The sequence below is a fragment of the Chelonia mydas genome, chromosome 4 (genome assembly GCF_015237465.2).
Source record: "Chelonia mydas isolate rCheMyd1 chromosome 4, rCheMyd1.pri.v2, whole genome shotgun sequence".
Classification (NCBI taxonomy): Eukaryota; Metazoa; Chordata; order Testudines; family Cheloniidae; genus Chelonia; species Chelonia mydas.
In genome coordinates this window covers 33,718,194-33,731,926 of record NC_057852.1, presented here as the reverse complement: position 1 = coordinate 33,731,926, position 13,733 = coordinate 33,718,194, and the positions used below count along the sequence as shown (strand labels likewise).

The window sequence follows — 13,733 nt, the reverse complement described above, 5'->3', positions numbered from 1 at the left end:
TTCCTTTAAAACTGCAGTTTGCTGGGAAGGAATGTTGTCTGTTCATTAGAACAGGGGACTGGAAGTCAGGATATTTGGTACTTAAGAGCTCTTGAATTAAGAGAATTATCCCATTGAAAGATTGAAAAACCACGAGCAACTCTTTGAAGCCCATCATGTTACCAGGAAGGATTTTTATCTGCCATTTTAGTAGCCAGTAATCATAGTAACATATATGTCCCTGCAGCTGTCACGTGCTTCAGTAGGTATTTTGGTATAATGTAGTTAATAGACATTTTAATGTTACTAAGTAGGGAGTGAATGTAAATAACATTATTGATATAAATCCAATTTGTTTTTAAGGGAGAGCCAGGAAAACCAGGTGAACAAGGGTTTATGGTAAGTACCTTTATTTCTTCTGTTTCCAGTTCACTAAACAGTTATAAAAAGTACCTTTATGTTCTCTTCATAAGTAATAACTCCAAAGAGTCTTATGATTTTGTTCTGCTTAACCCTTTTTTATTACAAAAGTGTATGGATTCTCCTCTCTAATGAGAGACTTGAATGACAGATCTCCTATGCACAACAGGCTGACTCTTAAGGCCAGATTCTTCTCTCAACTTACAGAAGCAGAGGGGACCCCAACGAGCTGGTAGCACGGAAAGGAGAAAGAGACAGCCGAGTTGCACAATACTCCACTCTCAGGGAGTCCCCATATATGTCCTCCCTTCAAAGCTTAATTATTGCCTCTTGCCCAATTCTTTAGAGAGCCCAACTCTCACCTGGCTCTGTGGTGACAGTCCTAGCCCCTTTCGCTGATGCAACAATAAAGAGGAAATGCTGCACACTGAAATTCACAGGGTCTTCTTCTCCCTAGGAGTTTTTTTCCCCATATATGGGAGCATCTGGCCCTTAATTCCATAGTCAAGGGAATGCATTTTTAATGAGTACAATGATCTGGGAATAGATGTGTTCTGCTGCATCAAGAAGACTAACCCCATTCAATTTGAAATAACATGAGTACCATCATTTTTAACCCCCACTTCAACCAATGAGCCGGTGAAAGAGTGACTGCTGCCTGGTGCACACATGATATGTGGTCCATATGCTGGTTTTTGGCCTTTGAGGTCTCCTCTCACAGTGCTGGCCAGGCCCAACCTTATTCTCTTATGAGAGCTGACCAAATCACAGCCCATGGCCCTTTTGGATTTGTGGATCTCTAGAAGCCCTGGTTAGCAAGATAACAGGATCAGTAATCAGACACAAATTTGATTGCTTATAGTCTGAATTTCTGAGGTTTTGAGCAGAAATGGTGTTGTTTTATCTTGAAAAACTTCAGATTATTTTGGATGGCAATAGGCACGTATTCTTAGAAGCTGATGAACCTAAGAAATGTCTTGGCTCTGAAATGTCCTGCTGGGAAAACAGTTAAAGAAAATCCTATGGCTTGTTCATTTGAAGATAATGATTAAGGAAAAAAGAGTACCACCCAATGTTCTAATCAGTTTATTTCTTTTCTCCTTCCCTCTTCTGTTTTTCTGATTGCCCATTGATTATAAAGCGTATAATAGCTGCGGGTTTGTTTTACATTTGCTTTAATACTGTTGTACGTGCTCTCATTAATGCACTGTGGACCAGATTTGCTCAGGCGCTGTAGCAGTGTCTTCTAGTACAGACCTTGGCACAGGATCACCAGAGGCAAAGTCTACCTGGATGAGGTCTGCAGCAGTGCACGGTGCCTGCAACCTCCTTGCCACTGGTAGAGAAATAGCGAACCATTCCAAAAATTAGGTTCAGTGGGATTACTCATGTGAATAAATGCTACAGGATCAGGCCCTACACTATTTCTGTGGAAATAGGCACACCTACCTCATAAGGATGTCATAAGGCCTAAATGTTGGTAAAGCGCCTTGACATCTTCCTATAAATGTGAGAAGTATTATTAGAATGGGGGAAACTAAGGTTCCAATCTTTGCAATTATGGACCAACAACTGCAGTGCACATCTTGAAACTACTTAGCTTTGCTAACTATTTTCTACTCTCACAAATAGTCAGTCTTGCAGCCTTCCAAGTGGAATAACACTTCATAGAGAGGGACTGTTGGGAGATAATTAGATGATAGCAAGTCTTGGCAGCCTGTGTGTCGGTGTTCACCCACAGCATACAGTTATCTCACAGCAATTGCACACCATATTGTGTGTTACTCCTTACGTAGTAGTTATGGCAGAGGTTTCATCACAATAGTTCTCAAAATAAACCCTCCCTATACTTTCAAAGTATATTACAGAGACACTGTAAAGCCATATAAGGTCTGAATTCACACAGGCTTGAAACTTGACTAATATAGTAGCAAATATAATTCTTATTTAGAAGCACCAATTAAAATAAAATCTTCACACACATTTTCCCTCAGTTTGCTTGCATAACTTCGCTTAACATTAATAAGAGTTATTCAGGCATACTGAAGTAAGGACAGATTGGAACTAAAATGTGATAATAGCATATAGGCACAATTTGCATACATGTGTAGGGCCTAGAGTGAGCACAGTGACTTTTTAAATATTATTCACATGTACATACAAGTCACTGGATGTATTAAATTCTTATATGTAAATTTAAAACAATTCATGCTTCTGTACACAATAGTCTTAAATCATTTTAATGTAGCTGGATTCCTGAGAATAATTTTCTTCAGTTAAATGAGAGGTCCACTGACTTCAATGGAGTTATGACTGTTTACACCAGCTGGTGGTTGGCTCCATTTTACTGAAAGCTCTTGAACAGATAGCAATGTTGCATGGATTGATAAAGGAAACACATACTTCAGATGAAATCAGTAGGGCAGTTGGTATTACAGTGCCACTTCTCACTTGGAGGAGGTTTGGTTGGACCAGCTTGGGGATGGCCAACCCCTTGTTCCAGAGAGGCACAGGAGAGGAAGTGCTTGTGCTCATACATGCAGGAGCTTAGTCCCCACTCTCCCAGGGACCTCAGAATGAAGGTCGGAGTGCCCCTTAGGGAGAGAAGGGGTTCTCTGCTTCTCATTGGCCAGTGAGACTGATGGGGGAATAGAGGGAGCCAATTAGCTCTTACAGGCACCCTCATTTCAATGTAAAGATGCCCCATAATCTTGGGGCCATCTTGAGGCTACTGCTGCCCCCTCTCCCTCTCTATTGTTGAGATACTGTTGATCTCCATTTCCTAGAGCCTAGATACTGTGGCTCTGACTGATTGTATCTTCTGTATTGGGAAGGTGTTTTTTCCGTTAGGGCCAAATTGTCAGGATGACAAGGATGGAAGGGTCCCTTTCCTTGCAGCATCATGGAAGACCAGTTTTAGGTGAAAGGGAGTGAGAATACAAATATTTAAGGTTAGGAAGTGATAAAGGAGTATTTAGTTTGTCACCTCTTGTGTCTTCGGTCTAATACAGATAAAGATTAAAGGTAGTACCCGGAGGTAAATCTGAGTAAAAGGCCCAGGATATAACTAGTTGTCATTTTTGTGTATATGGAGAGAGGAACACTACGTCTTCTGAGACTGAGGTAACCTTCATTTCCCCTCGAGTGTGTGTAGGGTAGGCAGAAGATTCAGAGATGGGCTGAGTTATGGAGTTAGGCTAAAGTGAGTCAGCTCTGAATTATTGGTTAGCTGGTATACAGCTATTTAGCTCCATACTGAACTAAGTGAAATGCCTGGTATGTGAGGGGGTGAGTGGATTGTGCCCCTTCCAACCCCCAGACTTGAAGCCTGCCGCTTACTATCCATCCTTGTTGTCTGTGTTTTATTCGCCTGTGTGTGTCCCGACCAATATGCTGTACAATCTTTAGTACCGAAGAAGTGGTCCCCATTATTTCCTTCTCGTTTTCAGAACTGAGAATAAGAAATTGAATTGCTGATCATTTTGTACCAGGAGTTAGAATTTCTGGTTGCAAACTAATGAGTGCCTCATTTGTGGTTTGTGACAAGAAACTTCAACTCCTGGCACTGAAATATTAATGTTCTTATACTGTTTTATATGAATACTTTGCAGTCTCCATTTGGAGTGTTTAAACACTTCTTAAAGCATTTTGTGTCTAGTTCAGTGGTACGTGCCTGCTGCTTTGTGCCACGTCAGTGGTACAGAGCAACTGGACACCTGGCTTAACAGTCAAGTAAGCTAAGTTTACAGCTGTTTTGCATCCCTAGAGTAGTGCAAAGCAGCCAGAGTGTACTGGTAGTAAATACGGACCTTTGCTTTTGGGATGCAAAAGTTTCATGCTACCATAATCGTCCCTAGTGCAAAACCACCCCAAGCTACGTATAAAGTCTGTAGGGTTAACAACTTCGCATTTATCCATTTTCACTGGGCAACTCTTCTAGAAAACATGACCTACATGTTGTTTTTTTCAGATATGCAAAACAAGGGCCTGATCCTGGAGTCCTCTCTCATAAGAAATGTCACCCTTGAAGAATAGTAGAAGACTGCAGGATCGGACCCTGAATTCTCAAAGTGCCAAATCTTGAAACTGAAAATCTATTAATTTTCATATGGAGAAAAAGAAAGCAATCTAACTCTGAAATAAGCTTAAAGTAGTTGTCAAAACATAGACTGTGAAGTGCTATTAGTTTAAACTTTGGTGAAATCCTGAGGGGTAAATCCTCAGCTGATGTAAATTCCCACAGGTCCATTGATTTCAGTGAAGTCTGCCCTGAAGTCAGTGGAGCTGTGGGAATTTACACCAGCTGAGGAGTTTAATAATTTTGCTTTTATACATGTAAGATCTAGACAAAGCCATAGTGCACTATTTGTGCCATTCTGGCAGTGTAGTCAATATAAATCCTGGATGAGTTTATTTTAGAATTAAGTTGGCTACAATTTGCAACTTAGGGGCTAAAAGTTGGCAGTCAAATTTTCAGCCTATAAATCCTAAGGCAATTATTCCTTCCTCCAACACAAATCTAGGTGGCTGTTTGGAGTTGCTAGTGCTAGTGCCAGCAAGAATGTCAGTCATTTGGTTTTCATCCTTTTTAATGTTCCTATACCTCAAGTCTCTGCATGTTTTAATTTGGCATCTCATATGAAAATATAGTATGTGTTTGTATGCTTTTGTATGTTTTAAATATACCTCAAGGATCTCTAGTATTTGAGAGTAGACTAGATGTAGTTGTTTTTCAGACTGGATAATTGTCTCTCTATTTTGGAAGGCAAAAAACATGTAACTCGTTAAGATACTGAGATGTTTGGCCAAATTTTCAAAGATCTCATCAACAGGTGAGGTATACAAAACGTGTGTGCACAAATTGTGTGTGTAAGCCAGTAAATGAGAAAATGAAATCAGTTTGCATGTGTAAATATGCAAATGAAGAGTTTTGTAGGAGCAACAGATGTACAAATATTTTGCATGGTTCATGTGGCCCAAATGCTAAGTGCTTAACAAATTGTGCACTCTACAAATGCAGTACATTTTCATTACATTAGTACAGAATACTGTACAGTCATACGGAAGTACTAGAATGTCTCCAGTGGAGTATTTAAGGGCTGTTGAGCAAATAATGAACATTTGGGGCTCTATCCAGCGGATATTTTCTATAGCTTTCCAAAATAAGAAAACTGCTGAAGATTAAAAGTGCTGGCTGCCCAGCTGGCCAACTTAAGTCAGGTGGTCTCCGTCCACTGAAAAAGTCCTTTCTCACACACACACACACACACACACACACACACACACACAGGCCGAAGCCTGGGCGACAGCGTGTTGCAAAAGAGGCATGTAACAGGCAAAATATAATTGCTTTAATTGCAATTTGTTCAGGCAGACAAAATTCCCTATTCTTGTGAAAAAATTCATCATAGCTTTAACGATCACAGATAATCTGTTCTTGATGCAAATCTCATCCCCAAAATAGGCACCTCTTATGGAATAGCATGTGTAGGATCAGACTGGAGTATTTGCTCTGTATTTACTTAGAGGATAAAATGCCACTACTGAATTATCAAATCTGCTTTCTGCAGTATCAGGACTTTCTCTGGAGGTTTTACTATCCTGAAGTGGCATTATTGGAGGCATCTAATCCTTTTAGTTCTAGCTTTTCCACCATTTATCACTGAACTCTTGCAGTGCTCTCAGTTTAAAAAAAAAAATCAGTTTGGGCGTATTTCCTTCCTGCGTGTCTTTCTTTCTATATCTACATGACCTATTCTGGAGGAGCAAGTTCACGAAAGCAGAAAGGCATGTCTCTTCACTTCCTTCTTCTGTTGCTGCCTCCACCCATGCTCCGCCCACCCACCACGTGTTGGACATCTTGCCCTTCCTGCTGGCGTCTTCCCTCCCAATTCTTTAGTGTTCCATACTTTCCCCCTTTATCCTTGGTCTTCACTTACCAGTCCTCCTGTCCTCTGGCTGTTCAGCCCTGGCTCCTCCAGTTGGTGCTGTCCCTGCTTTTGCCCTTCCTTCAATCAGTGAAGGACTGAATTCACCCCACTTCTCTCTATGTGATCTGCCAATAATTCACTCATTCTCTTATCCTCATGGACCAGTAAATCCAGTGGGAGGCAGTTAATGAAGTATGATGTATGTTAACATTTAACTGATTCTGAAAGCATCTTTTAAAATACAATGGATATTTTTACTTTCTTTATCCACTGACCGTGAGAATGAGTTAACAATATCTTTCTTTGCCAAACCAAAATTTTGAGCCATATACATGAAATCACAGAGGGACAGTGGAGAATTGTTGTTTGTGTTTTTTTAATTACTGTTCTTTTAAAAAAAAGTTTTAGGAGAACAGTTTTGGCACATCACCCTTTAAATTCATAAACTACTCTCTTGTTCTAAAAATGTTGAGTCTTACTTTAATTCACAAATTGTGTGACATAAATGGATGCAAATCTATGCACGTAAACGTCAACTCTCTGTTCAAAGGGAAGTTTTGCAAACATTGGGGAACCTAAACTGAGCCAAAAAAGAAACCAAAGTTGAAATGTTGAAGTTATAATGCAAACCAAATAAAATGGTAAAATTTTATCATCCCTGAGCCAGATCCTCAGCTGGTATAAACTAGCATTTCTCCACTGACTTGCTTGAAGCTATTTACCTCAGCTCAGGACGTGACCCATAGTTTAGTTCCAAGAGTATATTGCTCAATTTTTAATTATCTCCTCTGCACTTGTGTTATTATCAAATAGAACGACACTTACATTTTCTGGGATGCCATAGCAACAGAGATTGGCTGAAGAAAAGCACTATATGAAAACTAATTAATTGTTGCTGTTGTTTTTTCCATCAGTGAATGCAAATAGCATTGAGGCCATTGCTTAATCAGAATTTATGTGAAGTTTCCCATCTGATAATTAGTTTGTTTCTTACTTAGCTATTATTTTATCCAGTTGACTTCAGCAGTACTGGAGACAAATGCAGTTAAACATAAATACGTACTATAAGAATGAATTAGCGCTGCATGGGGCAAGACTCCTTTGGAGCCATACAGGACCATATTTTCAAAACGTCTTCATGTGCTCATTGTGCATACAAAACAGGATCAGATGTTCAGTGGGTGAAATCCTGGCTCCAGTGAAGTTAACGACAAAACCTTCATTGACTATGCAGCCTGGATTTCACCCCGATATAAGGTTAGAGCTTTACACTGTCCCCTGGTTCAGATTTCTGTTTCAGTTTTTCTGCCTGCAGGCTGGCAGGGGCTGGAAGTTTTGTAGGGCCAACAGACAGGGAGCAACAAAATGTGTACTGTCTCTTTAAAGGAACAGCAAATTTGTGAGGTTTTTGCGAGTGTTCCAGTGAGAGGGATTGGACATTGCAGGGGAGACCGTTTGGGGGAAACTCGGGGCTGGAAGGGCTCTTGGTGTCACCTTGCAAGTAATAACTAGGCTATTGGAAGGCCATTGCACTGTGAGCCAGCTGCTGCTGGTATCAGGGCTCTGAGCCAAAGCTGCACAGCATAGAGTCACCAAGGGTTACAGGGCAGACGGTGACACAGCCACTTACTGGTCTGGGTTGAAACCTCGAGCATCACATCAACATGCAAGCAGGTAACGGAGGAGTTTTTCAAAGTCACAGTATCACACTTTGATACAATTATTTATGGCCATTGAGAGATGTTTTACTTCATTAAAAGCATCTAATACAAATATGCCTCAATAAGCAAAAGCACTCACATCTCCTTTATTTTTTCATTACGTTTTCTCATTTGGCATTTACATTCGCTATCCATGAAATCTGATATCTTGTAAAACAAATCATCTGTGCTATACCAGATCATACAAATAAAAATCGTCCGAGTTCCTATTTCTTACATTTCCTTGAACGTTAAACGTCTAGGTAATTTGAAATTGGATACAAAACACCTTGAGTGACTCTTCCTAAAATATTACAATCTGAAATTACTTTACTTTTAGGGGGTTAGACTAGATGACCTCTTGAGGTCCCTTCCAACCCTGATATTCTATGATTCTATGACATTTTTAAACTACATTATAATATTTTCAGGACAGATTTATATATTTCCTCATCACTATAAGACTTTTTCCTGTTCTGTAACTTGCTAAAACACACACAGTTAACAGATTGTGCTTAAAAATATTTGGACAATATAATGATTATTCTGTTCTTACCCCCACTTTTTTATTTTAATAGAAGAATTGGCTGTGTAAGGCAGCTCAGAAGAAAATCCTGATCCCACTGAAGTCTATAGTTTTGCCATTGACTTCAGTAGTGCCAGGATTTTACTCCAGGTGTTTACTAACCAGAGAACACCCAAGTATCAAATCATCTGACACACCTCCATTTGTTCATCTTTGCTGTTCTCAACCCTAAAGAGACAGCAGTCCAGAGACCAATTAAATTCACAAAGTAGTGATTAAAGCCAATCTAGAAGTCTTCTGGCTTTTACATGCACACTGTCACACAAACCAGTTGGGTCACCTTATCCCAGGATATCCCATTTTTCACTAGCATCAGATGGATGCATGTGCAATGTGTTGTAAACACACTTATAATCAGCTGGAGCAATCAATTAGCTTCCCCACTGCAATTATACACAATGAGCAATATGACGTTCTTGTGAACTACAGCCTCCCTCCAGTCTCTCTTCAGAACGTATGTGCCAGTGGTTAGGCCTCCAGAAGACATTCCCAAACCTGTCTTTCATCTCTGGTAATGCTCTATATTACCTTCTGACATATTAGCTATGTTTACTCACTGTGTATCTTAAGATATTATACTGTTTAAAGAAGTAGCTTTACAAAGATTTTGATGGCCTCTGATTAGCAGAAGCTACACTTTTATTTTTATTGTATTTTAGCATTATTTTAGCTCCCTGTTTTGTGCAGGCATTACAGCCAAGGCATTGAAACCTGGCTGCTTCAGGTTAGCCTTCCCAGTCCACGTTAGAATTTAAATAAAAGTGGCATACTCTTCAAATGTGCTGAGCACCTGCAGCTCCCATTGACTTAGTGGGATTTCAGGGAGCTCAAATGCTTCTCAGAGCCAGGCCACTTTAATTTAGGTTACAAAACATGGATTGAGGAGCCTAACTTGAGGTATCAGGTTTGAAAATTTTGGCCCAAGCCTCCCAGCAGGTCGGTAAAATAGATAAGTATTATCATCCCAATTTACACAGGGGACTGAGGCACAAAGAGAGTAGGAGATTTGGCTAAAGCCGTATGAACGTCTTCGGTATTAGTGGAAATAAAAATTAGGTGTAGGCCACTTGTCCCCAAGCTCTGTTCCTTAACTACAGTAACATCATTTCTGCTGCTAATGGCGATAGTGACCGTAGGCCAGATGCCACTCTATGCTCGATGTGGAAAGTAGCAAAGTAGTGTAGATTGGGCCTTATGCTAGAGACGACTACTGTGTGTTTCACCTGTCTCCATACACTGCAAAGGCTCCAGGGCTTGGGGGAAAGGTAGAACTGAGATGGGGAAGAGGAGAAGGCGCTCATGCAGCGTATGCCCTTCAAGTTCAGCCAGAAATTCAATAAATAGCTACCCAGATATTATCCTGGTTGAATGTGCGGCTGCAAAGCACCGCTGAGAAGGGTTTCATTGCAGCCAATAGCAGGGACCAAAATGTGGCTCCTGAGGGAGCCGTGCTATGGAAGTAAGACTTAGGGAGCTGTGTGGAAACTGAGCCTCTCTGTAGATGTTTCTGGAGCTATCCCAGGGCCTAAAAGGGGTCCAGTACATAAGGTGGGCAACACAGCCCTCTCCCAATTCCAGGGGAAAAGTGGGAGTTTATCATGTAGGGTAGCAAGTGCTCCCAATTGCAGTCCTAATAAGAAAAGGTAATTAAAATTTTACCAGATATTTTACTTATGTGCTTAGAGACCCATATTAGAGAGACAAGGTTGGAGAGGTAATACCTTTTATTGGACCAACTTCTTCAGCTCTCTGTAGCTCAAAATCTTGTGTCTTTCACCAACAGAAGTTGGCCCAATAAAAGATATTGCCTCACCCACCCTGTCTCTCTAATACCCTGGGACCAACCTGACCACAAGAACACTGCAAATATATATACACACACACACACATACATATCAATGCTATATTATTCTAAAAGGGAAGGCTTCCAACATGCTTCATTAGAAATTGTAGACAACCCATTAAAAACAGAATCTAAGGGAAGTCCAGAACATGCTAAAATTTTGGTATTTAACTAAGTTCTCTCCTTTGGTATATAAATGGCTACATTTCCATTGTTCTACCTAGGAGATGACTGGAAGGTGGGTGGGGGGAGGAATCATCGGTGGATCAGCTGCACAAAGTTTCCACACAGCTTTGAGTGCCAGATCTTCACCAGTCCCAATGCCACAGGACAATCCTTCAAAGAAACACTGCTCCCATTTAACTGAGCTCAGCAGTTTGGAAGTTCACAGGGTAAGAAGCACTTGTCATCCTGCATATCTGGGTAAGTTTCTAATTACAACTGGCATTTCTGAGCTTAGTGCTGGAGGCAGCCATCTTGCTGAAGAGTGATATAATCTCTGACTCAAGTAGTGTAAGAGCTCAATGGAAAAGACAGGAAAACAATTTCCAACCTGATTTAATACAGGTTTGGGTTTAAGCACCATAAAGAGAACACTAATAATGACATAAAATACTTCATTTTAAAATATCATCCACTGTTTTCTTTGCACAACTGTTAACCCATTTAGAAAGCACTTTAGGAAGTAGTTTACTGTCTCTTCCACTGGGCTTGCATGCATTTAGACTTTATCTGTGCTACGATTTCCTTCCTAAAATTTCTTTCAATTGCCACTAACAAGTTCAGTTCCATCTGATAGCAATGTCAGGAGCTCTACTGTGAAAACCACCAATGGAATTAGACACAGTACTTAAAACCACCAACAGCTGCCTGTAGCCCTGTCTATACTAGAACTCCAACTACTACTGCCCCTGGTGGAGCTGGAGTGGTGGTAGCGATGGTGGGAAATTCTAGGGAAAATGCCTGGTTTGGCACAGCCACAGGGTCACAGATTATATCACTTTTCAGCAGACTAGAAGCCTCTGGCACTAGACACAGAAATGTCCCATATATAATTAATAAACTCACATTTCACAGTTTATTCTCGGAGATAGCAATAATATATTAACGATATTAACTTCTATTTAAATAGTCACTTTCCGCTGAAGGATCCCAAATGGCTCTTCAGTACTGCAGTGAGAGATACCTTAGAAGAAACGTAGAGAGATACCACTTCAAAAAGTATAGACATAGAGCACCACTGAAATACAGCCACATTTGTAATGGAGGTCAGCAAAGAACAGGAGCACAGTTGGGGGAAGGCAAATTTTGCCAGAGATCTCATGCCTAACCCTTGCTATAACAGTACCATGGGTTTTTTAAGCTGTCATCCAAAATTGTTTTTCACCCTTACAATCTGGACTAAGGGTTCTTGGTAAAGGCTTCCTTTAAAGAACTCATTGTTATGATGGTATTGTTTTCATTTTGGAGGTGTATGAGGCATTATACTGCATGTCTCAAGGTTTATAGAGGGTGCTATTTTTGATGGCATGGTTAATGTAACACTGTTTTTGATGGCCTATTCCACTTCACCCCATGTACCTGGATTAGTCTCCCTCGTCTTGTACACCAAGTGACCTTACTATCCTTTTTCAGATCCCTAATCAAAATTCAGGTCTTCGGTCTAGCTAATGCCTGCTCTGGTGCTGCCTGCCGCTAGACTGATGCTTAAGCATTTAGGGCTCTATCAGACCTTCAGACCACGCTCCTGCATTATAGCTGTGCTGTCTGAGTGGGAGCTCCAGTATGCTTGGAGTGGCAATTGCTGTGCCCCTAACGGGGTGCACTGCAATGTCTGCTCCTTTCTGTGGTCAGGCAGCTCTGCTGGCCAGTAGAGAGGAAGGTAGCGCCATGGCTCCAATGCACCGAAGTCAGTGCAAAATTGCCATTGGCCTCAATAGAATGGTTAAGAGCCCTACATTGTAACTGTATTTCTTCAGGGCAGGGACCAGGACTTTTACTTTGTATGTAAAGAGCCTCACACATCACAGTCATTATATAAACAATAATAATAATGCTCAAACTGGAAAAAATATGGCGTGCTCCTACCATTCCACAGTTTATCCTTTTTTATCAGGTATTAGGAGTAATGGGAGGATGATACCACCACAGTACACCTCACTATTTGAGTTACTTCATCCCAGTTATTAGAGGATGCTAACAATTCTCAAGTATGCTTGATACAGGAGAAATGCAAGGAGCCCTTTTGCTCACCAGCACAGCTGTGTGGAAAGTCGCAGCATTGCTGCAGGTAGCACAAGGGGAATCTGATACGGGTGGGGGATTCGGCTGAGTGTTTCTAAATTAATGGGTGTCGTGGTGACTGGCACTAGAAGAAGCTTTCTCTCTTTTTTTCCATTGGGGAGAGAGAGAGAAAAATACACCTTGTAAATTATCACTGTATGTTTTTATGCCCCTGACTGCTTACCCAATGTACTGCACTCAACAGGACACACATGCTATCAACATCCTGGTATTTTTTCAACTTCACCTTGAAATTTCTTGCACTTTAGTGCCACCCACAATTAACAATCAAGAAACATGCATTCTTTTATTCCCACATCCAGCATTCCCCCCCCCAGCCACACACACACACACACGCCTCAGCCACCAACAGACCTTCTTACCAAGCGCCAACCACTTAATGGAAATAAGAGCTGACTTATTCTACAAAGAAAAGGAGTACTTGTGGCACCTTAGAGACTAACCAGTTTATTTGAGCATGAGCTTTCGTGAGCTACAGCTCACTTCATCGGATGCATAGCATATCGTGGAAACTGCAGAAGACATTATATACACACAGAGACCATGAAACAAAACTTCCTCCCACCTCACTCCCCGCCAGCTTCACTCCGATGAAGTGAGCTGTAGCTCACGAAAGCTCATGCTCAAATAAACTGGTTAGTCTCTAAGGTGCCACAAGTACTCCTTTTCTTTTTACGAATACAGACTAACACGGCTGTTACTCTGAGACTTATTCTACAGTTTCTTGAAATCTGTGGCCTGGAAGGACTTCTCCTCCAGCCTAGTAAACCAGACAGCAGTTCCAGCCACTGTCCTGATTCTCCCCAGTGCTGAGCACATTCAATTCCTACTGAAGATTGGAAGCTGAAAGCACTCAGCACCTCACAAGTGGCTTTCCGCATCTCTGAAGATCAGGCACTGAAGTCAACAGAAAGGAGGATGCTCAGAATATTGCACAATCAGGCCCTAATCCTGCTCCCATTGATGCCAAT

The 13,733-nt window shown here is 41.1% G+C and overlaps 1 protein-coding gene across 5 annotated transcripts in view; it reads left to right on the top strand.

The window, feature by feature from the left end:
• Positions 1-13,733, top strand: part of COL25A1 (collagen type XXV alpha 1 chain) — a 412,520-nt gene that overhangs the window by 291,001 nt on the left and 107,786 nt on the right. For all 5 annotated transcript variants that reach the window (XM_043545532.1, XM_043545531.1, XM_043545529.1 and 2 more), the window contains exon 10: positions 343-378. In XM_043545532.1, the coding sequence (XP_043401467.1) occupies positions 343-378 (36 nt within the window). The remainder of the gene's footprint in view (positions 1-342; positions 379-13,733) is intronic.